Source organism: Ciconia boyciana, chromosome 13 (genome assembly GCF_034638445.1).
Source record: "Ciconia boyciana chromosome 13, ASM3463844v1, whole genome shotgun sequence".
Taxonomy (NCBI): domain Eukaryota; kingdom Metazoa; phylum Chordata; class Aves; order Ciconiiformes; family Ciconiidae; genus Ciconia; species Ciconia boyciana.
In genome coordinates this window covers 11,007,716-11,035,483 of record NC_132946.1, presented here as the reverse complement: position 1 = coordinate 11,035,483, position 27,768 = coordinate 11,007,716, and the positions used below count along the sequence as shown (strand labels likewise).

General features: G+C 42.7%; 2 protein-coding genes across 6 annotated transcripts in view; one reads left to right on the top strand and one right to left on the bottom strand.

Annotated features, from left to right (window-relative positions):
* MARF1 (meiosis regulator and mRNA stability factor 1) overlaps window positions 1-6,509 on the bottom strand; it is a 52,759-nt gene extending 46,250 nt beyond the window's left edge. For 3 of the 5 annotated variants that reach the window (XM_072877662.1, XM_072877659.1, XM_072877664.1), the window contains exons 1-4: window positions 6,430-6,509; window positions 4,869-5,076; window positions 2,562-3,227; window positions 1,368-1,542 (exon numbers count right to left, since the gene is read on the bottom strand). In XM_072877662.1, coding sequence (XP_072733763.1) covers window positions 1,368-1,542; window positions 2,562-3,227; window positions 4,869-5,015 — 988 coding nt within the window. In that variant the 5' untranslated portion in view covers window positions 5,016-5,076; window positions 6,430-6,509. Of the gene's footprint in view, window positions 1-1,367; window positions 1,543-2,561; window positions 3,228-4,868; window positions 5,077-5,718; window positions 5,819-6,429 lie in introns of those variants that run through there. The other 2 variants (XM_072877661.1, XM_072877660.1) reach the window with 2 other exon arrangements.
* Window positions 6,510-14,592: 8,083 nt separating this feature from the next.
* NDE1 (nudE neurodevelopment protein 1) lies at window positions 14,593-26,459 on the top strand. Its single transcript, XM_072878042.1, has 8 exons — window positions 14,593-14,743; window positions 16,337-16,490; window positions 19,662-19,810; window positions 20,146-20,282; window positions 21,367-21,546; window positions 22,635-22,726; window positions 23,753-23,889; window positions 25,046-26,459. The coding sequence occupies exons 1-8, from the start codon at window positions 14,658-14,660 to the stop codon at window positions 25,137-25,139; spliced, it is 1,029 nt and encodes a 342-aa protein (XP_072734143.1). The 5' UTR covers window positions 14,593-14,657; the 3' UTR covers window positions 25,140-26,459.
* The last annotated feature ends 1,309 nt before the right edge of the window (window positions 26,460-27,768 follow it).

Sequence of the window (27,768 nt, the reverse complement as noted above, 5' to 3'; positions counted from 1 at the left end):
GAACAACATGCCCAGGAATACAAGTTCAGTTTTATTTTCTTAAGGAATCTAAAAAACAAACCAGGTGTTTTCAAAGGTTCTCTTTAAGGGAGAAACTTTATACCTCAAATCAGTCTTAAACAGAAATTTAGTCACTGTTAAGTTAGGATAAAGATGCAAGACAACTTCAGCTTTACTTTTAAACTTTCAAACAACCAAACAATATATTTTTTAAAAAATGTTATCAAATGCTGAGGTGGCATGTGCTATGAAAATTGTCTGAAGTTATGTCACACTAAACTCAGCAGGTGCTATATCAGTAACAGAAGTGAAAACAGTTCAAATTTACAGTGTGCATAAGATAAAGAATCTAACTGGATGAGATTACCAGTATAGTGACAATGATTATAGAAAATCGAGGCAGTATGGAACAAACACAAAGATATCCTACAGTTCAGGAGAGTGAGTTTAAGAGGTTTTGCTATTACAGGCTAAGAAGTGCAAATAAAGCTTCTGGTGTTTCAGCACTCTGAATATCTATTTAATTTTGAATTAACATTATACACCCATTCCATCCCCACAAAACAACTGTAAAAGAAATATGATGAATAACACAGAATCCTCACAGGTCAAAAACAAGCTGGGAATTAAAGTTAGCTGACAAAAAATTAAAGCACAGCAGACAAATGTCATATTTGTTTGGGTATATGTTGACTAGTTATTCTTCTACAAGATTTGCTGGAATTGCATTTTGTAAGGACACTTAATCGGGGTGTTGCACCTTAAACCTAAAAATGGGTGTAGTTTTAAAGTGATAGTAAAACTATGCAATTTCTTATTCTTCCATGACTTTTTTTTAGTTTATAACTTTCATACTAGCTATGATTTTGTAATTGAAGCAGTACTAACACTGTAGAAAGACAATGTAAGTATTTCACACAATATTTTCCTCTCAAGAACAGTGAAAAAACCTATATTATAATTATAAACATTACACCTTTACTGCATATGAAGTGACAATAGACGCTACAGACTAAGAAAATGCTTTTCAAAGTATGGCTGAAGATAATTTATTTATACACCACCAGAACGAAATAGCTTCCAAGTCCTTAGAATTTCTTTTTCTAGTTCTTAAAATGGTAAAAAAAATATAATAGTAAAAAATGAAAACTCTATGCAAACAATACAGTAAATTAACTAGGTAGTCAAAACAGGTAAATCCAAGTTGTGACTTTGGAAAACAGAAACACGGTATTTTTTTACTGTTTAGTCTTCTACGACTTTATAGAAGTTTCCAGAGAACAGTGCAATTTAAGAGAACTCTTCATGTGCAACAGTATTTAAGGAGGACATCCACTAAGTGCAAGTTTCAAACAAATGTGGTTTACCATATTTCTGTGGTGATTTGCCAAGGCTGCTCGCCAGTAGCAAACTCTTCTCATTTCCTGTTCCTTTGGTTCCACAGCCATTACATATTGGGATAGGAACAGGTGCAGTCTGCGTACTTGGAGGAGGAATATTTGGCCAGATTTTAGCAGCATCAACTAGGCTGTTTCTGGTTGGCTGTTGGGACAATTTTTCAAAATACATGTTCATTTAGTATACAATATTAACACATACTATTCCATGCTAAAGTCACTCAGTTTCCCTTCTGCAACAAACACAAGTTCAGATGTACTCTACAAAGTTAACAACAGTATCACTGCATGAAGGAAGCTTCTATCCTAGTCTTTCCTAGCATACTTAGCTCTAGATTTCCAAATGCAAGGAAAGATTCTATTAAACTCTGCACATCAAGACATGCGATCTTTAAGAAGTACTAATATGTATTCTAAAAAAACCTAGCATGTGAAATCAGCACAATTAAGAGCACAAGGTTGAATCACCTCCCTCCCCCCAAAAATAGGGGTCAATTCCAAACATACTGAATTCACCATTTAGTTTATTGAAATGAAGACATTTCACTTTTATATTAGAAACTCAAATTTGAAAGTTAAATAACACATCTTGCAAAGTTGAGTATATTATTTCACTTGAAATTACTATTAAAATTCAAGCACAGTTTTAAGCAGTTCTAAAGCGTACCAAATTGGTATTGGAAGTATAAATTGCAAATTTAGGAAGGCTGAACTAAGACCTATAAAACCAAACCAAAACTAGAATATCCTTGCAGCATCAGACATTTCACCTGACTTACAAATGGATCTTTATTGATCAGCTGCCCAAGGGTACATTAACTGTTGTTAGCCTTTTCTCAGAGTCGCTATTATGGAACATTATAATTGGAGCTGTCAAGAGGAGATAACTGTCTTTCAAATTCAGTCAAAATTCTGCTTGAGTACATTACATATCCCCTGTAAGCTAAACATTGTGATAGCCTCTTTTGTCTTCCTATCGAACTGAATGTTACCTCAGAAAAGAGATCATCTTCAAAAAGGATATCTGGTACATTTGGACTGTGCATCACCAACTGGGAGGATGCAAGCTGCAACCCATGGAAGCTGGTGTTTTGCTCAAGTAACATAATTTCAACATTAACCATATACCATACTTAATGAATGAGAAATGTGATGTGTACAAACCTTGCTCAAGCAGTCATTGCAGTAGTGAGAGCCCTTTAAACAAACTGAAGGTGCCATGTTTAGGTGCAAAGGGTTGGCGCACACACGTGATGTTAGCTCCGACTGTGCAATATGCTCATCCAAGTGACCTGTAGCCCCACTTGTGAATTCAGAACAAGGAAAATAGCCAGAAGATGTGCAGCTCTGAAGGGCTGGAAACTGATGCAGTTTGTGCACGTTACCATGACAGGACTGGAAATGGAGTTTTCCACAACAGGGCAGATGTTGACAGGAAGATACACTGTTTTCTACGCACATGCCAGGGAACTCACTCGCAATGCCTGCCAAATTGCTTCTAGTTGGAGGGTTCTTCAGCGAAGATGCAGACTGATAAGCAAATCCTGACCCTACTTGACAAGTAATCGTCCCAGTGCTTTTTGAGTCTAATATTGTGCCAGGGTGAATCAAGTTACCACCACCACCACCACAATGCATTTGTGGAGTACAAGAGTCAGAGCCATGAGCACAGCAGCTTACTTTTGGGCCAGATGAAAGCTGTATTTGCTGTTGCTGAACAGGATGAACATCAGGAAGCGGTACTGCTGGAAACAGTTTAGAGCCAGCATTATGAGGAGATGAAGCATCCTTCAATTCTACAGCAGCTTTCTTGTTCTCCATGTAATCTTTCTGGAAAACGAAAGTTCAGTTACATTCAGATAAATAAATAAACCAACAATTTTATAGTATAAACAAGCACATTTTTAGACTGTTACAATTTTGACAATAACAGAAATGTCAAAAAGTGCTTATCTTTATGATTACTATTACCTCACTGTCTAAACATGTAAAATATTAAAAGAAACATGCCAGTTGCGTGCCAGCCTGAGGTATATTGCTATCAGTGGATTTTGGAAGCAACAAAACCAAAAAGCTATAAACTAAATAGCAATGGGTTTGTAAAACAGAATTTGAAAAGCAGAAAACTGTTAGGCTAAGGCTGAGAGATACTCTGCCACTGCAAAGCAAAAAAAGATTTATTTATTTTAAGAGCAAACATAGATGGATGCGATGTAAAGTAAGAAAACCCCACAGTTTGGAGGAACATAAGTAATCATCTCTTTCTTTGAATAAAGACTTTAAAATTGTATTAAAGTTTTAGAAGTAATGCATTAAAAGACTAAGACTTCAAAAATTAGAAGTTATATCAAACAGGTAAACTAACAGTGGACAGAGAAGACTAAGTTTTCACAACTATATAAGTTCTTTTTGCCTACTCTGATTTAAGATATCAAGATGTACAGACATAAAGGCATAAATACAGGTTTTTAAAAATGGCAGCAGTGAAAACTAAGCAAGGTTATAAGAAGCACCAGAACAGTCAAGGTCAGTAGAGCTAACCTGCATACAACTCACTGCTCCAGAGCATTAGGCCAGTACTTTGGAACAACTTTTATTTTCCAAATTTAATTTAATGCATTTCCTACTACACAGTAATGAATAATTCATTACCCAAGTTCAAAACCATTCCCCTCTACCTGATGCCACAACTTATGAATTGAAGATACACCCTGCCAAAAATCTGTCTGGAACTGGTTTATATGTTAAATTCCAGAATTTATGGCAGCTCCCTTCCTAACCCCTGACACATGAGAAGAGCAACGCAACAGGATAAATGCTTATCTGTTTCCCCCCCCATGTCTTTTACTGAAAGTCAGATTGAACATGCATGAATAAGTGTTACTTAACAGCTGGAGCTTGCTTGCCCAAGTAAGTCATTGTGTTGTACTATTCCTTAGCACTTTGCATCTTAATTGTATAGAATCATATACAGTTACAGAACAGGAACATTTAAAGAAATGGAAACAAGGAAAAATTAGACATTCATGAAGAACAGTATCCACAATTGCTGTAACTACTATATAATAATAATTCAGAAAATTCTAAATTTGCCTCCAAACTAAATTGATAAAAATCTGGAAGCATGAAGACTACTTCCCTACTCTACTCTTCAGCAATAACTTCATAGAGCTTTCAAGAGGCTGCCTTATACACTTTTTAAGCAGTCAGTTGTATTATTCCAAACACAGCTGTAGAGAGTACAGCCTGTCAAGCAAAGCAATTTGCCTGCTTTCACCAACATTGATGAGAGCACTGTGAACACAACTAAAGTCCTTAAATTCCCAGGTAGATTCTGTCCTTACCATGGTAACAGCTGTCAGCTCTTTCTCCCCTCCCCACTTGCCCCCTTTAGTCAGCAATAACACTGCAGTTAGTTATATCATTCTGTACCGGGATATCAACTATGCTTTTAGTAAAGCAATGAATTACCGTTTTCGCACTGCAAGGCAAAGACTTTTCAGCAGCAGAAAAACAATTAGAAAGTTTCCAGAGCCATGGTTTAGCATCATTCTCTTGTCGCTGAAGCCATCCGAATGATCTATTGCAGAGGTTCTCTGTCCTGTTTCCTTCCATCATACAGCCAAACAAAAAGGTTCAACATTCTTTCATCCTCCCTTCCTTTCATTCTTCCCACCTGCTAAAGAGAAAAAAATGCATGCTTTAAATAACTTTTAAGGTAAGACAGAGAAAAACCATGGTGGTCTTATGAATTCCACTACTGCTAGATCACTGAACCTGCATTATTTATGTTAAATTTAATTATGCATGTGGGACATGGCCTTGACTATTCCTGTTCAGTGCAAGTATATTCCCCATGGTCTGCAGCACAGGTGAGGTAGTCTAAGAAAAACACTGTTTAAGTCCATGGCATTAGCTACAAAGTCACAGAAATGCATTGCTGCTGACATGAAATAATTCCCTGAAACTTTCAGTGTATTCTCCTGGAAAGAGAAGCCAGGAGGTAGGTTTTCAAGAACAGCTCATCAGTAAATTCAAAATAGGTGCAACTGAACTCAGCTGAAAGAATTAAACTGCATATTCATTGCTTTTCCACAGGGTAACAAAACTACATATACTGTATTAAGCACACTGCATTTAGTATTTAAACAGAGCTTTAAATTATTAAAATTATTTATAAATACTTCTACTAATTCTCAAGCTGCCCCACAGCACACCACATCAATTTAGCTTTACAGAACCACAAAGAAGCAAAGCTACTTGTTTAAGGCCCAGCTACACTGTACCAGAAAAACTATGATTAGCAATGAAGCCTTCTTACCCTCCAACTACATACTGCATTCATTAGACTATACTCCTTCAGTTTTCTTGCATTTAATGTTAAACGCAATAACCATGGAATACATTCCATGGCATTACATTTGCCCCAGCGTTATTTTTAACCACAACAGAAGTTTGACTTTTTTTTTTAAAGCAGAAGTGTTTATTCACACGAACCCCAAGTACCCCAAAATTATGTTGTATAAAACAGTAAGTTAATCAGGTTATACAACTCTAGAGTATGTTGCTTTTAAAAATGCCTGGTGGCACCAACTCGTTTAGGAATTAAAACGGTAACTGAAAAACATCAGAAGTTATGTTAGCTACATATATCCGCGCTTTGCCCTCTGCGGCTCGCAGCTCCCCGGGTGCCTCCAGCTCGGCCTGGCTCGCAGCCCGGGGGGCGACGGCGAGGCCCGACCCTCCCCTCGCCCCAGCCGACCAGCCCCAGCGCGCCCCGAGGCGCTGCCGGGCAAACGGCCGCTCCCGCCCGCGGGGCGGCGCCGGGCCGAGGCCGTTGTGCAGCTCCGCCCGGGGGACGGGCTGCTGCCCGCGAGGGGAGCGGGCCCCGTCCCCGCCCGGCCGCGGCGTTCCGCCGGGGCCTCCCTGCTGCCGCAGGGCGGCGGAGGCAGCCCCGGGCTAGCGGGAGCCGGCGGAGCCGGCGGGCCCGGCCTGGCTCTGCTGTGCTCTGCCCCCGCCCGCCGCGCCTCACCTGAGCCGCCCCCAGCGCCGCCGCCCCTCACATGCCGCCGCGGCCCCTCACACCCCTTTGTTGTCCTCCCTCCTCCCTCTCTGCTCCCTCTGCCGTCAAGCGACGCCGAGCGCCGGAAACCAGCCCGCTGCCGCAAAGGCGGCTGTCGTAACGCTCCAGTCCCTCCTCCTCCTCCTCCCCGGCACGCAGCGGGCCGGGCCGGGGTGGAAGCGGCGGCTTTTAAGCCTACCCCAGGCCCGGGGCTCCCGGCGGCCGCCGGCGTGCGGGCCGCGGCGGGGCCGGACGACACCCCGGGCCGGGGTAGAGGGACTGCGGGGTTTGCCTGCGCCCAGCTGGAGGGTGCCTGGGGCCGCCCTGAGGGATGAGGGCGGCACCTGAGGGGATGAGGGAGGCCCCACGCAGCGACGCTCGGGGCCCTCCCCGGCGGGACCGCTGAGGAGCGCCCCTGTTCCCCCTTACACTGGGACCCCCCACCTTACACCGAGGGGGGAGTCTCGGTCCGGGCACACCTGAGCCCTGGCCTGCAGGGCCGGGCGGAGCGGCAGGAGTCGGCCCTGCAGGGGTCTCCAGGAAGTCCTGTGGAGGGGCCTGGCCTCCCAGCAGGTACCTGAGCGGCTGTGCTCGCTGCTCAGGCATGCGGCAGGCAGTGGGGAAATTGCCACGGCGTTGAACTGGGCTCTTACAGGTGGTAATTTTTGACGCCTTGCGCTGAACTTACGCTTTCACTTAGAACTTTTTTTCGCACGCACACAAAAAAATCTTTGTAGGTTGCCAGGGATGGACAGTTTTAACCATTTTTAAGAGCCTCTTCGCTCGAAGGCAGTATATAGTCCTAAGCCCAAGGACAGCAGTTAAGTGTCAGTACCGTTCAGAAATGTGCTATTTTCTTATTTTAACAGAAGGGTCTGACCTCTGTGACCTGTCCTTCTCTGGGTTGCTTTGGGCATCATTAGCTGTGTACAAAGAAATTCCCCAAGAAAGATAAATATACAACTTAAAAATATAAAGCAATTACTATCTCACAAAAAAGAACAAGCTTCTAACAAGCCACTGGATTAGGCATTGGTGTGGTCTCCACCCCCTGATAAAACGCCTGAAGTCTGCTGGCCAAACAAGCATCAAGAAAAGGGCAGGCCTCCACTGCTACCTCATTCACTGGGTCTCTTGATGTGGGTGACACTGGCAACCCACTGAAGATAACTGGGTTTTATGCACTTTAGGATTTTATAACTTCAACTTTCCACATTGGTATTTTTCCTCTTGAATCCTTGTGCTACTAATAGTCTTTGTCTCAACCCTACCTCTATTTGTAATTTTACTTTTATTGTCTTTCTACAGACACAGCTCTGTCTCACAATTTAAAAGTTCTCTCAGGAGTCTGGGCCAAAGCCGTGCAGTAAATCCATATCATCTAGGCTGGGCTTGCTCCTTGACATGCAGGTAGCTGAGCCCCTCAAGGAGGGGGGGTAGTGACAGAGCAGGGCGAGGGTCCACTTTTTGGTGGCACAGTATCTTTTGATCATAAGTGACATCATTATATTAGGCTAAGTTGTCATTTTGCCTTCACCTTTGCCTAATGGGTTGCAGCCACCAGCAAGGTTAAGAGTCTTCTTAGTGACAATGCTCATATCTACATCCAGTCTTGCCCCTGCTACCATGGTTCACTCAGAGAGTAATGCTGCTGTGTATCAAGGCCTTGAGTACTGTTATGTTTTGCTTTGCTCAACAAGCCAGCGCTATTAATGAGCATTTGACAGTTTCATCAAAAATTTGTCAGTTCAAGATATCAGAAGAGTTTTAAAGTAGCGAGAATCTGTTTCTTGCTTAAGCATATGCAAATCCAATTTTACATGTACAGACTGCAGAGAATTATATAACATCTTTAAAGAGACAGAAATAGGTTTCATTGATGTTAAATACTTGCTCTTCAGTGATAGCAATATTTCTGTATGATATCCTAATACATGCATTTGTCACATCTTATTATGGGTATCAGTAATCCATTAAAAAAAGTTCAGTAGGTTGTAATGACAATTGATTATCAGTTCCTGTTCCATCCATAGCATGAGTGTTTCTGTGGTGAGTTATTTAATTCTTGCAGCAAAGCAAATCTTTTTTCCCATAAGAAGCTTATTGCCAAAAGATAAGGTGTTGCAACCTTACCAGAACTTAAAGTGTATATATTTTTGCCCACTCAGCTTTCATGGAAGAGTCAGTGTGGCATTCTCATTAAAATAACCAGCACGTGAACCCTAGCACCACAAAAATCTGCCATTTATTAATTATTAATCAGCAAACTAAAAATAAATGCATAAAATCATTTCTTCTTCTCTTCTGCTTTTAAAATAGGTACGTGTTCTCATTCTTCTTGCAAACAAGGCAGTGATAATAATTATAGTAACCTTTTTTTTAAATATTTATTGCTTGTGTACAATAATGCCTCTGAGCCTCTGGCATTTGTTAGGGTGCTGTTACACTATTTTGGAATTGGATGAGAGGCTAAACAGATTCCTTTGAAATCTGAGATTTTTTGCTATGTTTTACAAGTATTTCAAGATGAGAAGTATTAAAAATACTCAGGTGTACCTTTGACATCATCTGTGCACTCAGACTATCCTCAAAGATTTGTTTGAAGAGTTGAAGCAAAATGTTCTTTGTCCCAAACTTGTGAACAATGTATACATTTTTTGATTACTGGGGACATACTACGATAGTATGTGGGTTTTTTTCTGTAACTTATCCAATAATAAAAACATTCTTGAGTAATGACAGAACTGCAAATTGCTATTAACCCAGTTTTTTAAATACCTAATTTAGTTTTCTTTTCATAGTTGTATAATAGTTTGTCTCCATTTACTTCTGATGAACATCTGACCTCAAAATATAATTATTTTGCTGAACACCTGACCTGAAAGTATAATTGTTTTGCTGAACACCTGACCTGAAAGTATAATTGTTTTGCTCACTCTTTTCAGTTGAAGTCATCTTAGCTATGGATAGATTTCTCTTAGTGGAATATTCTTACAGAAAAGCGTCCATCCTCCTTGTTCCAGTCCCAGCCTTGTTCTACAAAGTCTTTGGGAGAGGCACGTTCCCAATTTAGACAGTTAAGTCTTTTCAGGATCTGACTCTGCTCCAGGCCTGGTATTGCACCACAGAAGTAAATGAAACTGGGAGCGGGGCCCCTGCGTGCGGGTGCCTGTCATCCAGCAGTTTGTAAAACGTGCTGCAGGGGTGTGAAGTGATACTCGGTGACATCTGGCCACGTGTGTGCGGGCTGGAGTGCCTGTACACAGAGGTGGTAATTTGTGTTTTTGTTTTGACTCGGGAAACAAATGCCAGACACGCCTAATGACCAAGTGTTTGTGTACGCTGTTGGGTAGGAACACACCTAGAGCACTTGAGAAAGCCTCCGCATACCTCAGTCCCCTTCATTGATCCTGCGTGGTGAGGCCACGGCGAGTAATTTATTGGCTGCATTGAGCTGCAGCTCCGTCCCGTTGTCTGTGGGGAGCTCCTTCCCTATGCGGATGCTTGCGGCTCGTTTGCTGGAATGATGACATCATGCTGAGATGTAGGTGAGTGCAAGGGTCTAATATTTCACAGACTGCTTTGTCCTCGCAACGCGGGCTTCAGTGACACAGAAGCCTGTTCCTTGGTTGTGAAAAGGGGACTTTAGTCTAAAAATGTTGCACTGGCATTAGTTAGTTACAGTCTTGGTCTCACTGCTTGCTGTTTCAGAAGAGGCCTTTGGGATTAAAAAAAAAATATTTGATGTAAAGCTTTTCCTCTTTTAGAACATTTCAAGGGAAAACGTGCGTTTAAAATTACAGCACGGCGGCAAACGCTGATTTATACGGTTAACATCTTAGAAGACGCAGGCCCTTGTGCCCACTGTAGCTCATAAAACACTGACGAAAGGGTTTAGCTTGGTTCAGGCGTACCGGGGCTAAGCGTGAGCGTGCCCCGAGCACGCAGCCGAGGTGGGGTGGTCGCTCGCCGCTTCGGGGGCCGTGGCTGAGGGGCGGGGCGGGGCGGGGCGAGCGGGGACCAGCCGCGGCCGCCGCCGCCCCCGAGCGCCTTTTGAAAGTAACCAAAGTTTCCAAACCTCCCAGCAGGCGCCTTCTGGCGGCGCTGATTGGCGGAGCCCCCCGCGGCACGTGACCGGCAGCCAATGAGGCGGCCGCGTCGGGCCGGGCTGGGGAGAGCGGCGGCTGCCGGCGCGGAGCTCCGCGGTCTTGCGGCGGCGGCGGCGGCGGCGGTGGTGGTGGTGAGAGACTGGGGCTCCCCTGCGCTGCCCGGCGGGAGGGAGGGAGGGCTGCGCTGCGCTGCGCTCCGCTCCGCTCCGGGCTTTCCCCTCTGGCGGAGCGCCCTCGCCGCCTATAGAGGAGGGAAGGGCGGTTTCGGTGTGGCGCAGCCCCTCCTGGTGTCCCTCGTCCTGTGCTGGTAACTGGGGCAGGGTCGGGGAGGCAAGGGGAGACGGAGCTGGGACCCTGCCTGTCTGCGGCCCCCCGCTCCTTCCCGCATCCTTCCTGGCGAACCTTGGTCTCCTTCTGCTTCTGGAGTTGCTCTCGCGCTTGCTGGTGGGGAGGGGAGCGTGGGAACCGTGCCCGCTGGCTTAGCTCCCTCCCGGCTTCGTGCTCCGAATGGGAATGGGAAGCCCGAGAGCGCTGCCTCGCTGACCTCTTGGCTGGCAGCTGGAAGCATCAAGGTCAGGCATTTCAGGAGAGGAAACTTTGCGGAGTTTCCTTAAGAATCGCTGGAAACTCGGAAGTATTGGAGCTGGACTGGTATCTGAAAAGATGAGGGCTTTGCTGAATTAAGCCTTTTGGTAGAGAAGACCCTGAGAAGATGATAACTCTTTTCAGTGCTGGCTGTGGGATTCTGTAGTAATCCTGGCACTCTGATGACCTCTTCCTTTTCTTTCTCTCTTGTGGTGACTTTCTTTTGTATTGCTTAAACAAAAGAAAATAGGCCCTTATGTTACAGGAAGATGCTTGCAAGGGGACTATTTTAAGAAAATGTCATTTTCATAGGATGGGAAAGCTACTTTTCAGGAGCAAGGAGGGGTTTTGTTTTGGTTTATGGTTAGGAAAAAATGTCTAATAGGAGCTTTAGCATCTGCCATGGATGATTTGGTAGCATTTATGGTACTATTTTACTCCTAATTTTTTTATTATGATATGAATTGCTCTGACTCAGACCATCAGGCATTGCTACAAAGATAGACCAACATTGTTCACCAAGCTAAAATGTTCTTTTGTTGGGGAAAAAAACCCAAACAAACAAAAAGAAGTACTTGGTATGCAGGATTGTTTTGAGTCCTTTATTCTAGGACTGAAACAGAATCTAAGTTGAGGCCCTCATGAATTTGGGGAACTCAGACTCTGATTCCCAAATTGAAGTTCCTTCAATAATTTTGTGTGTGGCTTTTCTTACTGTTTTTTTCCTGAAGAATTTTGCAGTTCTGCTCTCACTTGTATGAAATTGTTTCCTGCAATGTTTATGCCGAGGTATTTTTCTCCTTGCAGAAGTCCATTCCCCACCCATGAACGCTTCCACTTCCTGTATGATGTAGAGGTTTTGTAATGTCTGTGACCAGCACTTGTGCTGCTTGCACGCAGGAAGCCTGGCCAGATGTCTCTGCTGGCTTCATGTGTGCAAAAACAAATAAGGTGCCGCCGGTGTGTGCCTGTTATAGGCTGTGACTTTCTCTCCTCGTTTTTTCCACATTTGCCTATGTTAACAAAACACTGCTAAAACCTCTTCCACCTCACTCGCCCTCCCTCCTTTTGTAGTCAACCTAGACAATGAGAAGTTCCTAACTGGTTTAATTAATTACTTTCAAGGCATTTTGCATACTGTCTCCAAGCTGTTAAAAATCAAGGGGAGAAGGCAGCAGGGGGACAACCAAAAAGTCAAAGCCTGTAGCCTTTCTACAGGCAGTTTAGAAAGATTTATGTGAGTGTTTTTTGGGTTTTCTTAAACAAATTTCAGAAAATCAAAAAAAGCTTTAATACTTTGTCTAAAACTTAGAATTTTTCTTTTCAGTTTATGTATGTATCTTGTATCTTTGGTTAGTTTGAAAATCCCTGTGAGCTAAGATGTAGTGCAGAGGTACAGGGAACCTAATAGGTCATCCTTGTGTGTTGCAGACAAAAGGCATGTGCCTGTGGCAGGGGACAGTAGTGAAACAATCTCTGCTGTGTTGTGTCATCTCTGTGGAATAAGTATAGGTCCACAGTCCTTCCATGTATTTGCAGTTTAACAATTAATTTTAAATTACAAGTACTATTTAGTAATGGTAACCATGAAACAGAGTGTACTCTTAGGGGATAACATCCTTAGTGGGTCCATAATCTCATGTTTACAAAGACATACTTAGAAACCGAAGGGGACAGCATCTTTATGCTTCTGTGAAAGTTATCAAGGTTCTGTGGAACTCTTACAAATCTTACAGCTCGGTTAGGGAAAGTTATTTTGTATGTGACCATACAATCTTAAAAATGCAAATTAGTACATTCTTTTAGTCCTCCCAAAGTGGGTATGTAAGAACTGGGCTTTAGATCCCCAGACTACTTTGAGTACTTGATAGGTTGTCTGTAGTAGAGGTAAGAACTACTTATGTTTGTCTCAGTAGAGTTACCAGATAGATAGCAGGCTTTTAATCCTGTTTAAACCAGGTGACTTTCTGGAGAGGACAATCTTAACATAGGTTATGAATAATTTTTTTCCATTGAGTTCCATAGATGTGCAGTTTTTCCATAGATGTGCAGTTCCATAGATGTGCAGTAAAGATTTTCTTTAGCTATGACATGCTGCTCAGAAGGTCTACTCCAGCATTTCTTGAGTATCACAAAAAAAAGAGTAGAAGGCAGGACTGATGTCTAAATGATCTGTGAAGTCCTTGGCTATTTTTTTTCCTCTTTATTCCATCAGGATTACCTCTAGGAAATGTTTTGCTCAGTAGATCTGGAGCTGAAACGTGGTAGAACTGTGTTTCCTCAGTCATTAGATTTCAGTGATACAGTTTTATGACAACTGCCATTGTCATTAATTGTTCAACTCCACCTTTATTTACTGTCCTTGATCTATTTGGGTTTCTATTAAATTGATAATGTCTATGTGGAATCTTTGCCTCACCCAGGGTTGCACATAGGCAGCTTATCCAGAGCGTTAGGTCTGATGTTTCTCCATTGTCAAGACTAACTCATATAAAATGATATTTGCTAGTGACCTGTTTAAATATTAGAGTGCACCATGCACATCAGAGGGCATTTATTTAATTGCGGTGTCTAGATACTTAAGTCTTCAAGTGGGAGTGACCAATTTAAGGTTCTTGATTCCCCTGTGGCTCTTTCATGTGTCATTCCCATGTGGGACTATGTCCTGTGACTGCATTTATGCTGGCACAGGAACAGCTGGATGGTCTGGATTGCTCACTGTGTTGCTGCAATCTATCTGCAGACCTCGCCCAGCCAGGTGGTATCCCACTAAACCTCTGTGGGGCTTTTATCCTCGCTTCCCTGGGAATTTCTGGAGCTCCCTTCTCCCATGGCTCTCTGAGGTATCCAGGTATATTGTGGATTGTGATATTTCAGGTTTGAAGTCAGGTAGTTTTGTCTATGTTGACCTAGGGAGAAATTTTTCATGTGTCCAGCAGTTATGGCCATAAAAAGCTTGGGTGTTCCTGGAAATGTTAACACAGGAAACTAATATCTTGAGTACCTTCTCTGTGTCTCTTTGAAGTTTCTCTTTAATTTCAGGGTAAGTGTCTTTAGGGTTGTTGAAATCTACTTTAATTGCACTGTCTTTGGAGCTGAAGTTGTGCCTGAGATGTCTTCTCTTTTACTTGTGTTCTGTGTGCGTTGGCACAGCTGTGGCTAAAGTTTGAGGCTTGGTGCTCTGTGCTGTGTAGTCAGAGGGTGGGGAAGGTGCTCACTGCTGGGGATGTGGCACCAGCATGCGGCAACCTTGGGAGAACTGGGGAAAGGGACCTGATTACTCAGTAGTGATTCTTTTACATCTGTGGTATATCTGGCAGAGCCCTGTCAAGGCTGATCTTTAGTTTGCTCTCCAGGTGTGTAGTGACTTCCTGGGAGGAGGGGTGCACTGCTCTGTAGCAAAAAGTACTGAGGTAGCTCACTGCATTAGCTCTTATGCTTGATCCTTTAATTTTCCAGGGGGGGGGGAAATGAAACAGGAGTTTTAAACTTTGAGGACTCATCATGGAAGACTCAGAAGGACATCACTTCAGCTCAGTGGAAGAGGAAACCAGATACTGGAAAGAGCTGGCTATGAAATACAAGCAGTGGTAAGGCAGTGGCTTTATTTCTCTAAGTTGTTTGATAGGGTGCTCTTGTGGTTTAACCCCAGCTGGCAGCTAAGCACCACCCAGCTGCTCGCTCTCTCCTCCCTGGTGGGATGGGGGAGAGAATTGGAAGGGTAAAAGTGAGAAAACTCATGGGCTGAGATAAAGACAGTTTCATAGGTAAAGCAAAACAAGGAATTCCTTCACTCCTTCCCATGGGCAGGCAGGTGTTCAGCCAACTCCAGGAAAGCAGGGCTCCATCATGCATAATGGTTACTTGGGCAGACAAACGCCATCACTCCGAACGTCCCCCCCTTCCTTCTTCTTCCCCCAGTGTTATAGGCTGAGCACGACACCATATGGTGTGGGATATCCCTTTGGTCAGTTGGGGTCAGCTGTCCCAGCCGTGTCCCCTCCCAGCTTCTTGTGCCCCCCCAGCCTCCTCGCTGGTGGGGTGGGGTGAGGAGCAGAAAAGGCCTTGACTCTGTGTAAGCACTGCCCAGCAGGGACTAAACCATCCCTGTGTTACCAACACTGTTTCCAGCACAGATCCTAAACATAGCCCCATACTAGCTACTGTGAAGAAAATTAACTCCATCCCAGCCAAAACCAACACAGGTGCATAACCACTGCATGCAAAGACATAGATAGCACCACATAGGGGACTAAATTCAAGGTAGTTCAGCTCTCGAGTGGTAGCAGTAGCAATGCTTCTGCATAAACTACAGCAGTCACTTATGCTTATTTGAGCAGTGAATCCGTGCTGCTGTGGCACTGCTGACTTTGGTCCCTGCTCTGATTTGAGTAGTACTGTCCGTGCTGAAATTGTGCCTCTGACTGCAGTCTGTGGGCAACCCACATAAATGTAACTCGCTGCAGAACCTTGTTGGCGGGTAGATGATCTGGGCCACTGCAGACAAAGAGGTGCTGCTGTTCACTCATTCTATCTCTGTATGGATCAAGAATGGTTTGACAGCACGTAGATGGAGGAGGATCCCTGGCTGAGAATGGACGTACTTTGCTCTTTCCCTTAGCTCAGTAGGTTGCTCTAAATGCAGCAAAGGGTGAAAAAAATCCAAACTTTTTAGATGCTGATATTGGTGGGTCCTTTCTTAGACCAGGTGTTCAGACCTTTCAGTGCTGCTTGTTTAGCTTGCTGGAAGATTATTTCAATAGAATTGTTTAAGAATGTAAGAACATCTTTCCTTCCATCTTTCTCTCTTTTTCTCACTTTTTATTGCTAATTGAAAATGGCTTTGTTCATATTTCCAAATAAATAATTGAATTGAATCACAGATTAAATATGCACATGGCAGTGGACAATGTACAAGCTAAAGAGACTCCATGTGTCCTCAACACCTATAGTGTGAAGGCAGGCTTTGGGATTTTTCTATTTATTTGGGCTTTTTAAATTTGTTTGCCAGTTTGTTATGGGGTGGCTTTCCCTGCTTGAGGAGGAAACATTTGCATATGAGCCTCTCTTCCTGTTGAATATGTACATTGGAGAAGGGCAGTGTGCTTTTTACCTTGAGTGTACAAGAGATTTTTTTTTTCTTTGTCCATTATGATGAGTTTGTTGCTGGAATTGCTCTCTAGTGCTGAAAATACTCAGGAGGAATTGCGTGAATTCCAAGAAGGGAGTCGAGAGTATGAAGCTGAACTGGAGACTCAGCTGCAGCAAACAGAGTCCAGAAACAGAGACCTTCTGTCAGAAAACAATCGTCTGCGAATGGAACTGGAGTCAGTTAAGGTAAGAGTGGATGATGCATACAGTATCTGTACATCCGAAGTGCAAAGGTGAATGAGACAGGCATGTGCAGGTTCAGCTTGCCTTGTGGACAGGGACCTTCAGTGTTACAAAGAAATTGAACAGAAAACTTCAAAAAAGAAAGTCTTGAAAAATTAATGAATACCAATCTGTTGTCCGCTTTGCGGGTGCTGGATACCTTGGTAATGTTCCTGAACTCCTGTTTGCAGGTTGTGGCTATGTGTCAGGATAGTTTTGGGACAGGGGAAAATTGTTTGCAGTAGAGTGGAGGGTAAGCATGAATGTAACATAGCTGCTGTTCTATTCCTTCTTCCATCTACTTAGTGCTTTTGTTCACAGCTTTCTTGCTGTCTGTATTGTGCAGACACAGATAATATTGCAGAACAATCAAAATACAAACATTCCAGCTGTGTTCTTGCATTACATAAGAAAACTCAGTAGTTTTAAGCCCTTTTTACATAATTGTGTATTTATTATCTCGCATGCCAGATAAGCTGGGAAGCAGCAGCCGGTGGGTAACACATAGAACTGAGAGGCATAAAATGGTTTCAGTCCTGGTTTTGTTACTGAATCTGTCTGTACTTGGAGAAAAATAATTTATCCTCTTTACACTTGGTTAGCCTTCTGTGAAACTAAGAACCAGCTGAAAAGCATTAACCTCCGTAATTATAAAACATAAGGAATATGAACTTATTGAGATGGAACTTCTTACCAGAGTGACTTAAGAAATAAGGAAGCTATCTAGAGTATGAAGAGTGGTGAGTCTGCCTCATTTCAGTCTCATCAAAGATGCTGCTAGTCCCCTGTGCTGGTTGACAGGTTTAGGAAATACTGGTAAGTTTTCTTAAACTTGAAAAAAAAATTGTCACTGAAATTAGTGTGCCTTTTTAAAGTTTGATCTTGTTGGCCTTTTACTTAAAGGTGAAGTATAGTCACCTAAGAAACACTACACTGTATTTTGTAGGGCTAGGTCAATATCTGTGGAAGCAGAGATTAAATTAATTACACTTCTACTCAATTGGATACAATAATGAGCTAATTGGAGTGAAGGTATTTGTATAAGTGATTAATCACCTGGATTAATCCAGGTTTGCAATGCCTTTTGTCTAAACTGTTGTCCAAATTACTGTCTTAGGGAAATATTCTTCCATTCCAGGCAGATGTCCTGTCCCTCTAGCACCAGCTTAGTGATTCTTCCCCACCCCCACCCAGCTTTTTGATAGCAAAACCTCCAAGGCTTGTTTCATTGTATTTGTTATGTTGCACTGATATTTGTTCTTGTTGTATTAGTGCCTTAGTAGTATTAAATGCTCTGCATGTCATATGGAGTATTGGTCTACTGTTCCGTGTAGCCACATAAACCCATGGAAGCTGATGGGTTTGGGGAAAAGGCATAAGTCTGACAAAAAAACCCTGCAGTTCATTTAATTGAGGAGGGCGTGGACTATTTTTCTGTAGAGGAGCTAGGATGAGAGGAGGGGACAATGAACCAGCCAAAGCAGTCAAGAATTAAAAGAGTAGGAAACAACAAAGAACCTCAAAACGTAGAGGGTAAACATATTTTAGAAAAATCTTAAATTATTCTTCACAGTAGATAACTTTATTAAAACATATTCTGCGAAACAAACCTTTTAACAATTGGCTATTCATGCAGCCTGAAAACTGCGGTAACAGCCTGCAGTGAAGGAACAGAGACTCCATTGATGGCCAGATCAGCTGATAGTTTATTACAATTGTCTAAAAACAAAGACTCAAACCTTGCAGTTCTGGTCTTTTATCTGAATCAATTCAAGAGCAAAGCATTAAACTCGTGAAGCTATTGAGCAGCAGTGTTAACTGAGCCCATCAAGGGTTGGTGTCTGCATCTAGGTCAACACTAGTGAACTTTGCCAGGCCCACACAGCTTGTGGCTTTGAGCTTACCAGCCTAGTGTGTGTGCTTGCTCCCCCCTCAGAAACCAGAGTTCACACTACCTAAAAATAAATGGAAATAATGCTTTGGAAGGTTTGTTTAGAGAGTCCTGAGAAGCTAGTAGAAAGTAATCTGCCTCTTAGAGCTTGGGGGCTCTTAAATTCAACATGTAACTATGCTTTGGAGATCCGGAATTATGGCAGTGTCACCACACTGTAATCAAATAAGAATTTCTTAATTCAGAATGGGTATCTCTTTCCCTCCTCCTTGTCTATGCATTTCACGTGCTAAAATAGCTGTCTTCAAATTATCAGTCATGCTAGACTACATGTCTAGTGCATGTCCAGTGCATGGATTTGTTTTCAGTCACTTCAAGTGTGTTGCACTTAAATTCTGGATGGAGAAAGCACTTCAGGAATGCCACTTATACAGCAATCTTGGAGTTTCAAAAAAACCTCTGGCGTGTTGAAGTGATCTGATAGCAAGGTGGTGGAGTGTAAAGTGTTGCAGTAGATGGTGTGCTGTGAAGCTTTCTCTGTCACATGATGTGGAGCTAACTCCGTATATAGTGGCAATAGCAGGAGGGAGATATTTGATGGAGAAGCTAAGCCTTCCTCTCTGCCTGTGCCTCTCTTAAATGTACCCTTGTGTACATGCTGTAAAGGGAGACAGAGTTTGTTTTAGGTTCACATCCAAAGCATGTTGCATAACTGAACCTGCAATATTTTGTGATCTAGAACTCTGAACCTGCTTTGGGCTAATAAAACCACAGGGGCAGCAGAGAATCCTGCTGATTCCACAGCAGTATGTAACAGTGTCCCACTTGGATATATTTTTTTTCTTGTTATTTAGGCCCCTAAGTAAGGCTTGACTTTTTATTACAGTTGAAAATAAGTGGCTTCTCTTGCATCCTGCTTTGTGTGTTGCTAAAGCTCTTGGGGCTCCGAAGTTATGTTGAGTCTCACTGTCTGGGAGAGCAAGGAGTGGCCCTGTGCTGTGGAGGTCAGGAACTGCTCCCCAGCACTGTTTTTTGATAAGGAGTGACAGGAAGAGCTCTTGTCTGCTGGCAGCCCAGAAGTATGTGAGCAATTGGCTTTGTTGGCATTTTACCATATGTAAGGTGATGTTTCTCAAAAAACTTCACAGCATCTGCCTCTGCCTTTAAAGGGGCTCAGACAATGCTGCAGAAAGAGCACGTGCATTGCTAAGTCCTTGATATGCTTTTGATTTGCCTTTGATTAGGAAAAGATTGAAATGCAGCATTCAGAAGGATACAGGCAAATCTCTGCGCTGGAAGATGACTTGGCACAGACAAAAGCTATTAAAGATCAGCTTCAGAAATACATTCGAGAACTCGAGCAAGCAAATGATGACTTGGAAAGAGCAAAAAGGTGACCCGCCTTCTGTTTTTTCTTTTTCCACCTCTGTTTCTGTCCTGTGAGCGTGGTGTCACTGAGCTGTTTGATGCTGTGCTCGTTAGCACTGCTGTTCTGAACTAAACACTTAGGTCATGATTGTGGTGAAGAGGTTTGTGGCAGGTGAGAAATGCGATAACTTTTTTCCCTTCCACTCCCCCCACTGCACTCTGTCATATCTTACAAACTAAAATAATAATAATAAAGCAAACAAAAAAACCCCCGCAACATTATCCATTTTCTTGTGTGAGAGGGAGTTCCTCTATGTGCTTGAAGGATCTGGTAGTGACATCTCGTGCACTCTTTTTCAGAGCCACTATAATGTCTCTGGAGGATTTTGAACAGCGTTTAAACCAGGCTATTGAAAGAAATGCTTTTCTGGAGAGTGAGCTGGATGAGAAAGAAAACCTTCTGGAGTCTGTGCAGCGCCTGAAAGATGAAGCTAGAGGTTAGACAGAAATTACTTGTATCTTTCCCTTTCTCCCCTCCTGGCTTGTAGCTGTTCAGTCCCCTCCATATATCTTAGAGCTTGGCTTTTAAGTTTGCATCTTTTAAATCTGCTGCCTGAAATGTAGAAGCAAATGAGGAAGCTTTAAGATTGTTCCCCCTGACTCCTTGAACTCCTGACCTTGTTCCAGAGCAGCTCACAGAAGCAAGAGTCTGTTCCAGCCTTCTCCTGATCTGTGCTGATGCTTCAGGGCCTTAGGGGGTTGAGAAGAGCCAGTCCAGCTGGGGTATGTGCTGGTCTGGCTTCCTGTAACCCATGATGGTCAGCTTTAACAACCATTAACCTCACTGTTTCCTGACCTGTGAAAAGTGGAGTCAATGAAACACTAATGGGGCAGTAAAACAGGAGGGCTGTGACTAACTTCTAGTTACCTTTGAATAGCCTCATGTGCTAGCTTCTTGATATCTGTCAGTAAGGCTCAGTGAGAAGAGAGAGAGCAGGGAGCTGAAAAAACACCTTCTATTTTCAGCTCTGCTCAGATTCTGTGCCCGTGAGTGGTTTCCATAAGCTGCAGCCAGGCTGTGGGACGGAAGTGTCCTATCTCTTGGCTAGATAATGGTGTGGCTTCCACCTGGCCTCAGCTCAGGTTTCCTTCATGTGGAAACCAGGGCAGAAGGGAAGAGGGTACAGTAGGTAGGATCTCAACCTGGCAGGGAGCTGGAATGTAGCCAAGGTGTGCCAGGTTGCCTAGCCTCAGTCTTGATGTGCCTCTGCTTACCAGCCTGCAATACCTGGAAAGGAGTTAATTCCCTGCCTCAAAGGGAGCCTTGTGAAAGGGTATGAAAATTAAAGCCAGATAATAGCAACTGAACTAATACTACAAAAAGATCTTGACCCACAATCCTAGAAAAGCCTTTAGTGATCGTCTAGATTTTGAACATATGCCTGGTGTAATCTTTACAAGGATAAGTGACTTCATCTTTGCAAGGGTAACAATCTTTTGAGCAAAACAAACTCTCTCACCTGTTTTTTATCTTGGTGGCTACATTGTCCCAAGGCTTGCTTTGTGTTCCTTCCTTCATAGATCTACGACAAGAGCTTGCAGTGCAGCAGAAACAGGAGAAACCCAAAACACCGATGCGAACTACCCTGGAAACAGAAAGAACAGACACTGCAGTTCAAGCGTCATTATCTGTGCCTTCAACGCCCTCGGTGCACCGGGCACCCAACAGCAACATACCCACCCCTGCAACATTTAGGAGAGGTGACTGGCAGGGAACCAGCACAGAAATACTATTTGCTCTTGTTTTTACTATGATTTCTGGCTAAAGGAGGAATGAGAGGAACGGAGCAGAGTTGAGTGTTTCAGTTAAATACACCTAAATCCGGTCACTGTGGTCTCAGTATTCATAGACTGTGATTTTTGGGGGTTTATTCATAGGCTGTTTATTTCCATTTGACTGGAACTGTCCAGTAATAATAATTGTGAGGGACAAGATGAGCTGTTCGGACTTTACTATTAGTTCACAACTGTCCCAGAGATATTGGGCTAACTTAGGGGAAGGATTTTACAAACTTCAGTGTGATCTTTAATGTCACACTCGTGTTACTTGAATTGGCTTCTCTGTGAGAGTAGGTGCTCTTTGAGAGCAGTTTTCTTTTTACTTTGGAACAGCAGGACACTGACAAGTCATCCTAGCTGTCTGTACTAAATGACTATATCTCTGCTTTCAGGTCAATAATATCAGTTACTTATTTTTTGTAAGCACAGATTATTTCAATATTTCAAACCTCTAACTCGAACTCTCCCATCTTCTTACTTAAAAAGCCAGAAATTTGTGTAATTGTGTTCATGTGTATGCATAAATGCAGGGAGTTGTACTGTCACATTCTGATGATTTGATATTATAGCTTTGAGCACTAACAAAGTTTGATTGTGGGCTTCCGTATGCTTAATCTAAAACTATGTGTTTTGTGTGGAGGAATTAATGCTTCTGTAAAAGTGAGAGGATTTGGAGATTTGTAGTAAAATGAGAGATGATGGTCCTCTCTGAGGACACGGCCCTCTGGTCCCACTGCAGCAACAGAGATGCCGAGTAGGCTGGTAGAACAGATCTCTAGAAACCCAAGCCACAGCATGTCTAGAGACTTTAGCTTAGGACAGTGTAACTTGAGCTGTCTCAGGGAGACAGTGCTTCATATTCCTAATGAATATGAAAGACCTGGAGGTGAGATACAAAAAGGTGAAGATATTCATGTTTCCTCTGCTTGGTATGTCAGGCTGTATTCTTACTTCCACTGTCAAAGTGGGTTTTTTTTGAGTAATGTATCCTTCTTTCACCTGCCCTGCAGGTCTTGAGGACAGTTATGGTGCAACTCCCCTCACACCTGCTGCAAGAATATCTGCACTTAACATTGTGGGAGACTTGCTGCGAAAAGTGGGGGTGAGTGATTACCTGCTAGCCAATGCTCTTGGAAAGGTAGAGCTGTCTGAAACTGCAGCCAGTGCTATTTGTGCTGCTGCTCAGGGGAGACTGGAAAGAATATCTTGACCCCAGGTTAGCTAAGTGTGGCCTTGAAGTTTGGTCTGGACTTTAGACGTTTCTGACCAACCCCCAAATAAAGATGGACCCTGCTCTGCCTTTTCTAAGACTTTATCCACATGGGGATAAGATCTTGCTCTACAAATTTCTGAAAGTGCATGTGCAGAAAGAATAAATAGGCATGAGTAAATTAAGAAGGGATCTGCTCCCATGAAAGGCAGAGAAGAAAGCAGGCTGGTGCCTGCTGTCCAGAGGGCTTCTGGTGAAGTTTGCCTTAAGACTCCAATAGTCTTTTGAGCAAGGCCTAATGTCATGTTAAGCTGTAGTTTGACATTTAAAGTAGTGCTGAAGCTGGAAAAGTTATCCCATGACTTCCTTCTGTTTTCTCTCTTTTTGCCCCAGTGCTGTGTTGACACAAGCATTTGTATGACTTTTTAATGGACTGAGCTGCAGAACTGATACAGCTGAAGAGTAACGCAGCAACGAAGGTGGAGTGATCTGTGGTGGAGAATAGGGTATCTGTGGCTCAGTTCCATCAGGTGTACCACCTGGTACATACAACCTAATATGTGTCTAGGGAAGCAGATAGCTCAAACGAACATTTAGCAATCTGAAAAGTGATGCCTGTAAAAAATGTTAAAATCTCTCTGAGGAAGCTGAAGATTTGTGTTCCTGCTGGTGAACAGCATCAACTCCTTAGTCTCCCCTACAGAAACAGAGATTCAGCTTTAGAGATGACTGGCTTCATCTCTTCAAAAATTCAGAACTCATGTGGCACTGGGGTCTAGCAGGCTTCTCTACTAGACAACTCATTCTAAAAGAAACAAAACCCCCAAGCACTCTTAATGCCATTTTGGTGTGCCACAATGCTATCTTGTGAAAGAGAAGGGTGATATCTCACACTTGCCTCATCTGTGTTTACATTAGGCTTTGGAGTCCAAACTTGCGTCTTGCCGAAACTTTGTGTATGACCAGTCTCCAAACAGAACCACGGTGTCCATGTACATGAACAGAGATGTCCTTGAAACACGCCTGAGTCCTCATCAGCCTCTGTGTGATACAGGGTGGGTGCTGTTCTCTGCTGTTGTGTCTTAGTGAGAACTGTTGGTGTTGGAACTTAGTGACTGGTACTGTTCTACTTAGTATTAAACCTTTGTTTTGGTAGAGACAGATTCCTTTTCAAAATATATGAAATTTAGTTATTCAGGATTATGATTTGAATGTTTCAGATAAGTTTAAAATCTAGAATCACTAGCTGCTGAAATTCGAAGGCTAGCTGGAATCAAGTTTTGAAAACCACAAATTCAAAGCAAATGTAATACAGGTATTTTATTATAAACCCATTGTTTAAATGGGACGAAGTACAACAGAGGAGCGATTGCTTATTGGCTCAATTTGTTTTATGCTTTATGTTCTTGTACAAGCGATGTCTCAGGAACATTATGGCATGTAGAGACTTCCCTTATCACAGTTAAGGTTCTCCTTTATGGGAGAACTGGAAAAAAGGCAAATAATGGGTTCACTCAATCAGAATGCTTTATGGTTGCTAAGATGTGTTTCCAGGAGCATCTGACAGGAAGTTACCTGACTCAAATTATAAATTTGTCTGAATGCTTGAGCTGGTTGTCTTTTTTTTTTTTAAACAAATGAAGAAAAATCAGCAAGGTTCTCACAAATTGCAGTTCAATGTCTGCTTAAAACAGTGCCCATCCTGTACTGCACATTCTTTAGATTCTCTGTAAATTAAGTGCCTATAGTACAGTTTGTTCCAGACTTAATTACTCAGCTAGACCCTTGTGCTGGGAATACTGGTTTGTCCTGTTACCCAGTGTCCAAAGTTGTGTGGAAGGAGTGTTCCACACCGTACTTGCTATCCCAACGTGGGGAGAAACCTCATGAAAGCTCCTACAAGAAAGCTTCAAGGGCCATACATTTACATATTCGTGCAGCTGATTATACATCTACTGCTGTAATGCTAGACTGAAATTCCAACACCTGTAAAAGATAGCTTCTCACTACTCAGAGGGAAACAGAGCCCTGTGTTACGGTGGAAGCTCAGCCCAGTTAGGTAACTGGCTCAGTGTTTAGAGTGATATTCTTTTATCTGTTGATTTCTCAAGCTGAGTGGTGTACTCTGGAAGTGTTACTCTCTAACTTCAGTTACTCTGAAGATGGTAAAACTGAGCAAGAAATGCACTAACTTTTATTTTATATTTGCAGGTTAGTGAAACGCCTGGAGTTTGGAACACGGCCTTCAAACGTTCCGGGACCAATGAGCCATCCCTCGCAAAGTGTTGTCAAGATGCTGCTATGAAAAGCCTGGCTGGCTTTGGAAAAGGAAAAAAAAGTGTATTTTAAACTTTAGTTTTAAGGATAATATCAATGAGCAATCAGGCAGCAGTCTCGGGGTAGGTGAGAACTGAACAAGAAGCTGCAATTGGCAATGGCATCCTGTGGCCTCACCTGGTCTGGCCTCTTGGCCGAGTTCTGTGGGTAGTGTGATAAAGCAATGCTGCCTTGCCGTGCAGGACTTTGAATTGCTTCCTACATCAGTTGCTGTAAATAGCTCCTTGAAAGTTGCTTCTTTTGACACTGCCAGTGAAAGCCATTTGTCCCTTTACCTACGACACAGACAGTATTCCCTATGCAGCTCCTCAGGCTTTGGCTTTTGGTGTTAATGCAGCACCATGGTGTTCTGGCTTAAAGTCTGGTTGTGCTGGATTTCTATCGTGGGTGTTGTGTGCTGCAGTCACCTGAATTAGAGGAGTGTTTTCATGTGAAGAAAGGTGTATTTCTGCAGGGAAGCTGCTCAGCTCTTTGTGGAATGTTTGCTGGTCAGAATCTTGCTACACAAAAACCTGCCTCTGTAGTGGTAAGATGGTTTTGCAAGCAATGATTTGCCATTAAGAACAGGTCATGGTTAAAGGTGAGGAATACCTAGTGCTTAGAGTACTCCGGAGATCCCAGAGCTAACAGCAAGGTAGGAGACTTTGGACTGACTTAGCATATAGGCTTTTTTTTTTTGCCATGTTGTGACCCATAAAGCCTGGCTGTTGTAGGAAGCAAGAGACCTGATTAAGTTCCTAGTTCTAACATCTTAATAGGTGGGTCTTACTGCTTTCCAAACCTCCCTTATTGATGTGCCTTGGGTATTACTGATTTTTTTCTTGTTTTATTTTTTTTCCTATGAGAATGTATGCTTTCAGCTGTTACTAATTTAGAAATGTTTTTTTAACCTGAAAAGTCCTTTATGCTAGACAAGTGTACATGAGTAGAGAATTATTTTTTAAATACTTTTTTCCCCTATAGAATTTTACTGTACTTTGGTTTGTTTTTTAAATGGAGTAGGTTCACTCACAGTATTAATGTACCTTATGGAAGCCTGTACTTGGAAAAATAATCATGACTAAACAATTTTTGTTTGTTGTGGGGGGTGGGGAGAGCTTACTTGAAAAAGAATGCATAAATGGGTTTGGGGATTTTTTTGTTTCTTTTTTAAGAAAATGCTGTGAAAACAGCCATGGATGCATCTATTTCTCTGGAATAGGAAATAACCACAGATCCTTCCCATTATTCAGGCCGCCTACAAAGTTGGCTTAACTGGGGAGCAGAATAAAGCTTATTTTGAATGCTAGTTGTTGATTCATTTTGAGTTTTTTTGCAAGTTGTCACTGTGGTTTATGCACAGATGTTTGCTACCAGTTTCTCATCTGTTTCTGATCAATGAGGCTGAAAGAGACATTGTTTTGCTGAATCATATGAAAGATTTTCCTACATCTCTCTTCTCATGGTTTCCTGCCCTAAGGAATGTAAATATTGCTATAGCTAAAGATGCCTCTAGGATTTACAGTGCTTAGTATTGGCCTTGCTCTCTTAAAATCTTGAACTCTGGCTGTTTTAACATTATTTTTGTCCTCTCCTCTCACACAGGGAGTTGACACTTTTCTTACCCATGAGGAGCAGAAGCACGTGGGCTACTTTGTTAGTTGTGCTGACACATGGACCACAGTTCAGTGGACTGTGTAGCCGGAACGGATCAGTCAAGACAAGTTGCATTTTCCTTATCTTGCCAGAATTTGCCTGCTTGGCGGGCAAGTTGGCTTGCAGTCCGATTGAGACACAGCATTGGGACAAGGTAGAAAGTTGGAAAATCGTGGCTGTGCTAGTATTATATAGTTTACAGACATATTATTAATGTGACTACAGATATAATCAGACAGACTATGGGTGGATATGCTGTTGAGAATTGTCAAAATAATTTAGTCCAGAACAAGTCTCCTCTGTAATGGTACAAAGAGGAACTTTTTTTGGGAGAGGAACTTTAGTTCAGCCACTGTTCTAGAAGGATACTTTCTGTGGTGTTACTAAAGAAACTCTGACTCCCTATTTTGTCACAATCTTTGCAGAACAGGGACTGGAACCTGAGTTTCTCAAGTGATAGGGCAGTGCTTTAACCATCGGACCAACCTCTACCATTATGCATGTGAATTTTTTTAGATTAATTCCTTTTAGAGGGGCTCCATGTTCAGTTTGCTGGTTCTGCTGCAAGAATTGGTGCTTAAGACCATTCTATATGAAGTCTGACTTCCTTGGTCTCCTTGTTCCCACACATCCAGGCTCACAAGCTGTGTGCTTAACAGCCAGCTCTTGAGCGTGTTTACAGACCTGGGCTGCATGGCTGATCAAGCAATGAAAAGGTCTTATCCGATAGCTCCTAACCCCCCTCCTCTGCAGCTTTTCACCTTAATCACTCTAAATTGATTCTTATTTAAACTCTTCCTTTACTCTTTCATGAGTAGAGAGAATTCTTTGGGCTCTGATTCTGCTTGCTAAATGGTGCCTGGTCTGAATCTCCAGTTCATGATCTCTGTGCCTTCTGGAACAATGCTTAGATTTAGAGGATGATTGCATTAGCTGTCAAGGTGGATGTTTTTGCATGACTT

Excerpts from the sequence above, each read along its gene's own strand:
- NDE1 (XM_072878042.1), top strand. The coding sequence starts at position 14,658 with ATGGAAGACTCAGAAGGACATCACTTCAGCTCAGTGGAAGAGGAAACC. Across the intron at positions 16,491-19,661 it reads TGGAACTGGAGTCAGTTAAG|GAAAAGATTGAAATGCAGCA; the intron begins GTAAGAGTGGAT and ends GCCTTTGATTAG. Across the intron at positions 22,727-23,752 it reads ACTTGCTGCGAAAAGTGGGG|GCTTTGGAGTCCAAACTTGC; the intron begins GTGAGTGATTAC and ends TGTTTACATTAG.